This window comes from Colobus angolensis, unplaced genomic scaffold (assembly GCF_000951035.1).
Source record: "Colobus angolensis palliatus isolate OR3802 unplaced genomic scaffold, Cang.pa_1.0 Scaffold199, whole genome shotgun sequence".
NCBI classification, from domain to species: Eukaryota; Metazoa; Chordata; class Mammalia; order Primates; family Cercopithecidae; genus Colobus; species Colobus angolensis.
Genome location: NW_012115143.1, coordinates 2,650,895 through 2,656,370, shown reverse-complemented (window position 1 = coordinate 2,656,370; position 5,476 = coordinate 2,650,895). Strand labels below are relative to the sequence as shown.

Genomic DNA, 5,476 nt, shown 5'->3' with positions numbered 1-5,476 from the left:
CCCAGCAGACGATTCTTAAACCTACAATGACAACACCCTATCCCATGATGTCTCCATTTTCTTGCATGGGAATTAGAATGAGAACAGTGACCATCTCCATGTCCTACCAAGAAATGGTCCTGTTCAGTGGACAGCATTATCAGCCTTATAAAAATATGAAGCTGGAAAGAAACCCAACAGTTTTTAGCTACTAGAAAGTGTTCAGTTTTGGTAAGAGAACGCCTCCAAAAACCAGAAAAAAAAATAGTACATGCAGAATAAAATATCAACTCTGGGCACATTACCAATCAAATGTAGAGCCCTCAGTGTAGTGATAATTTCTCAAAGAAAACCCAATCTATTGTGTAGGATTCCTCTTTCTCCATCTTAAAAACTGCAAATAGGCTGGGCATGGTGGCTCACACCTGTAATCCCAGCACTTTGGGAGACCAAGGTGGGGGGATCACCTGAGGTCAGGAGTTCCAGAGCAGCCTGGCCAACATGGTGAAACCCCGTCTCTACTAAAAATACAAAAAATTAGCCAGGCGTGGTGGCAGGCACCTGTAATCCTAGCTACTCGGGAGGCTGAGTAGAAGAATTGCTTTTTTTTTTTTTGAGATGGAATCTCACTCGTTCCCCCAGGCTGGAGTGCAGTGGTGCAATCTCAGCTCACTGCAAGCTCTGCCTCCCGGGTTCACGCCATTCTCCTGCCTCAGCCTCCCAAGTAGCTGGGACTACAGGCACCCGCCACCACGCCTGGCTAATTTTTTTTTTTTTTTTGTATTGTTAGTAGAGATGGGGTTTCACCATGTTAGCCAGGATGGTCTCGATCTCCTGACCTCGTGATCCACCCACCTTGGCCTCCCAAAGTGCTGGGATTACAGACGTGAGTCACTGCGCCAGGCCAGGAGAACTGCTTTAACCCAGGAGGCAGAAGTTGCAGTGAGTTGAGATGGTGCCACTGCATTCCAGCCTGGGCGACAAAGCAAGACTCCATCTCAAAAAAAAAAAAAAAAACAAAAAAACTGCAAATACTAGCAAAACTGGTTAGTCCCTTCCATACGTTCCTGCTTCACCACCCATGGCTGTCACTCCCATTCACCCTGCCCTGAAATGTATGACTCCTGTCAAGGTGTGGCACCACAACCACAGACCCAGAGAATAGGTGCCAGCCCTGTCATGCAACTTGCACCTTGTCTAATTCTGGTATGTAAAAAAACAGTGGCCGAAGTCTCACCCAACCCAAATCCTACATGGCCGGAGACCTTTTTCCCTCAAAAGATACTTCCCAGCCCCTCTCAAGTGATAATCAGATAAAAAGAATAGGCCAGTGTTTTACTAGCTGCTTTGTTGACAAGCCCAGGTATCTCTTAAGGAAGCCATAGTAAAACAAGAAGTCCTCCTACCCCTACAAACAAAAAGATCTGCCGGGCGCGGTGGCTCAAGCCTGTAATCCCAGCACTTTGGGAGGCCGAGACGGGCGGATCACGAGGTCAGCAGATCGAGACCATCCTGGCTAACACGGTGAAACCCCGTTTCTACTAAAAAATACAAAAAGCTAGCTGGGCGAGGTGGCAGGCGCCTGTAGTCCCAGCTACTCGGGAGGCTGAGGCAGGAGAATGGCGTAAACCCGGGAGGCGGAGCTTGCAGTGAGCTGAGATCCGGCCACTGCATTCCAACCTGGGCGACAGAGCGAGACTCCGTCTCAAAAAAAAAAAAAAAAAAAAAAAAGATCCAGCACTCAAATTCACTGTGTATCTGCAGACCAACATTCACAAGGTAATTGCTAAAAACAGCAAATCATGAGTCTGTATTATAGCATCCTTGAAAATAAAAAATAACCTTCAACCTCCTGAAGATAACATCCTACTAAGAATCTACCCAGAGGGGCGAGAGATTAGAATTACTTACATGAAATACACACATCTCGAACTAAGACTTCCAAAAAACTGGCATAATATAGTGATTTTTCATATTGTGTAATTTTATCTTTTAGTAACTTTCCAAACTCTGTAAAGTCATCTCTGGAAGATGGGTTCATAGCATCTATTCCATAAACTGTATTATTAACACCTGTAGGAGAAAAGAAGCACTGAAAAGTATCAGGAGGTTAGGATTTTTAAAACTGAAACCTTACAAGCCAATCAGCTATCTGAATAACCCTGTTGTTTCATTCTAAAGCAGAGGCTCTGAACCTGGAGCCACTGGAGTCACTGGATAGAACGGCTGGAGCGGGGCAGGGCGGGGTGGGGGGTGGGAGTAGGGGGACTATGAACTTAAATCAGAAAAAAGTTACATCTTTATTAACCAGTAATTCAGCATTTCCTTCAGTTTCAATTGACTGGCAACAAATCACAGTGGTATTAGCAAAACTTGACTTACCAGGAGAGATTACACACACTCTCCTGACATTACAGATATCTTACAATATTAATATTGTTCAGTCATCATTACTCTCAAATGACATTATTTATTAGACCTGCCACTATACCTTATTTAATGCATCCATAAGGAAGCACATAATTCTGTATCACAAATTTGTCATTTTAGTATTTTGACATCTATTTCTATATAACAGGTTTTCTTTATAAATAAGTATTTTATTCATTTAAAAACAATATATCAAGGCCAGACACAGTGGCTCACACCTGTAATCCCAGTGCTTTGTTTGGGAGGCCTAAGAGGGAGGATCGCTTGAGGCCAGGAGTTTGAGACCAGCCTGGGCAACACAGCAAGACTTCATCTCTACAAAAAGAAATTGTTTTAATTAGCCAGGTGTGGCCAGATGTAGTGGCTCACACCTGTAATCCCAACATTTTGGGAGGCCAAGGCAGGTGGATCACCTGAGGTCAGGAGTCCGAGAGACAAGCCTGGCCAACATGGTGAAACCCCGTCTCTACTAAAAATACAAAAATTAGCCAGGCATGGTGGTGGCATGTGTCTGTAATCCCAGCTACTTGGGACGCCGAGGCACGAGAATCACTTGAACCCAGGAGGCGGAGGTTGCAATGAGCCGAGACTGCACCACTGCCCTCCAGTGTGGGTGACACAGTGAGACTCTGTCTCAAAAAAATAAAATAAAATTAGCCAGGTGTGGTGATATTCACCTGTAGCCTTCACTACCCGGGAGGCTGAGGTGGGAAGATTGCTTAAGCCCAGGAGTTTGAGGCTGCAGTGAGCTATGGTCATGCCACTGCACTCCAGACTGGATGACTGAGCAAGACCCTTTCTCTAAAAACAAAACAACATATTACATTACAAAAGGGATCCTCCGTTCTTGTACAAGAACACTCCCACAGTAAAGTGGGGAGAGAGGGAACAAAAAGAGTAAGAAACAAAGATGGATCCTGTGAAAGTATTTGTTAGCTCCAGAAGCTAAAAAGGGGTAAACATGTTATATCCCAATAGAAGAAATATGGCCTAGGCTGAGCATGGTGGCTCCCGCCTGTAATCCCAACACTTTAGGAGGCCAAGGTGGGCAGATCACTTGAGCTCAGGAGTTCAACAACAGCCTGGGCAGCATGGTGAAACCCTGTATCTACAAAAAAATACCCAAAACACAAAAATTACCCAGGCATGGTGGCATACATCTGTAGTCCCAGCTACTTGGGAGCCTTAGGTGGGAGGATGGCTTGAGCCCAGCCAGAGGCAGAGATCATACCACTGTACTCTAGCCTGGGTGACAGAGCCAGACCCTGTTAGAAAAAAAAAAATCTGGCCCACATGAGTTTTAGACTAACGTAAGTATGCTTCTGTATCCTCCATGTCAAGTACGTTAGTTATTAACAACATCACATGTGGTATTTTAGTATGAGAAACACAACAGTAAAATCCTATTAACAATGACTGTATAAATGCATGTTTTTTACCTTTTAGCCTGTAACAGGTGTCCCATGCTAGGCTTTATGCACACTTCATAAACCTGCCTCTTTAATAAACACATGGGCAGCTTTTACCATCCTAGGAAGACACATAATAACAGCCAAGAGCCCTCTATAATTAGACAAGTGCAGTTAAGACCTGCCAAGCATACAATGGTGCACAGGAGCATTCACAGCAACTCCTGGTATTTGTACAGATCCACTAATAGATAAGGTCACACTTCCCCATGAAAAGGAAAACAGTCACTACAGTCAGCCTTTTGATCTGTTTAGAGTAGAGAAAGCATGAAGGTAGGGGAGACTTATCAGAATAACTAGAGCTTTCCTTCTTGGCTATAAATTGCAGTGATTTAACTGTTTCAACATGATCTTCTACTCTGAAAAGTACTCAACAGGTAATGACAAAGTTGGTTAAATGAAGTGAAGGCTTTGACTATTTCTCTAGCAATGTCTCTTACTCTGGAACAGTCTGAATGTAACTATAGGATGCTGCACTTTTATCTCATGCACTAACCACAGCTGCAGACACCACACACAGAAATGGAGGCCCTCTAAAGACAGGGCATGGTAAGGGCAAAGGATTGCAGAAGGAAATGACACTGAGCACAAGAAGGCACAGAAAAAGCTGCATGCCTCACCTGGAGCAACATCCTACTGTCTAAGTCTTAAGACAGCAGGACAGCCCTACAGTCCATTTCAAAGCTACAGACCTCACATTTCATGCAAATTTCATCCAGCTGATAAAAATATTCTACGCAGCAGTGAACTTCATTTGAGTCTACTCCTTTTTGCCCTTCTTGCATTGCTATAAATGACTTATCTTAATAATCTTTTACTCAAAACAATCATTCAAAAATCTGAAAATGTAATGAAATCTCAAATATACACAGAGATTAAAAACTGCTTTCTAATATCTACATTAGCCAGTATCATGTTTCTTTTAAGAAAAGGAGATGTTTTCTGAACTTTCTGGGGTCTTCACCTGTAACAGTTTAATACTGTATTGCAATCATACTCCTGTCTTACCAAAAGTTTCCTTTGCTAATTCGAGGTCTGACTCTTCCTGTAATTTCTTTAGCCGCAGTTTATCTGCTAATTGTTCTTCTGGTGTTAGCACTTTAGGTTCTTCAGGTTCTTCTAACTAAAATGAGACAAAAGATTTTAAAAAGCACTAGGATTATGATGCACCCAGTACCTTTCTGTATTGTATGAATTCTTAAAATAAGCATATATAATTATAAATAAAAGTGAACACTGGTAATTACTGTTTCAGGCATTCCTCTAAACACTTTAGATTTTTTTTTTTTTTTAAGACAGAGCCTCACTCTTCCACCAAGGCTGGAGTGCAGTGGCACGATCTTGGCTCATTGCAACCTCTGCCTCCTGGGTTCAAATGATTATCGTGCCTCAGCCTCCCGAGTAGCTGGGATTACAGGTGTGCACCACCACATCCAGCTAATTTTTGTAGTTTTAGTAGTGACAGGGTTTCACCATGTTGGCCAGGCCGGTCTTGAACTCCTGACCTCAAGTGATCTGCCTGCCTCAGCCTCCCAAAGTGTTGGGATTACAGGTATGAGCCACTGCACCCAGTCCACTTTAGATATTCTTTTTTTTTT

At 43.2% G+C, this 5,476-nt stretch overlaps 1 protein-coding gene across 3 annotated transcripts in view; it reads right to left on the bottom strand.

Moving 5' to 3' along the window:
- The window catches only part of EIF3J (eukaryotic translation initiation factor 3, subunit J), a 30,969-nt gene that overhangs the window by 3,246 nt on the left and 22,247 nt on the right, over positions 1 to 5,476 (bottom strand). For 2 of the 3 annotated variants that reach the window (XM_011941177.1, XM_011941178.1), the window contains 2 exons: positions 4,887 to 5,001; positions 1,891 to 2,052 (listed from right to left, as the gene is read on the bottom strand). In XM_011941177.1, the coding sequence (XP_011796567.1) occupies positions 1,891 to 2,052; positions 4,887 to 5,001 (277 nt within the window). The remainder of the gene's footprint in view (positions 1 to 1,890; positions 2,053 to 4,886; positions 5,002 to 5,476) is intronic. The other variant, XM_011941179.1, reaches the window with a different exon arrangement.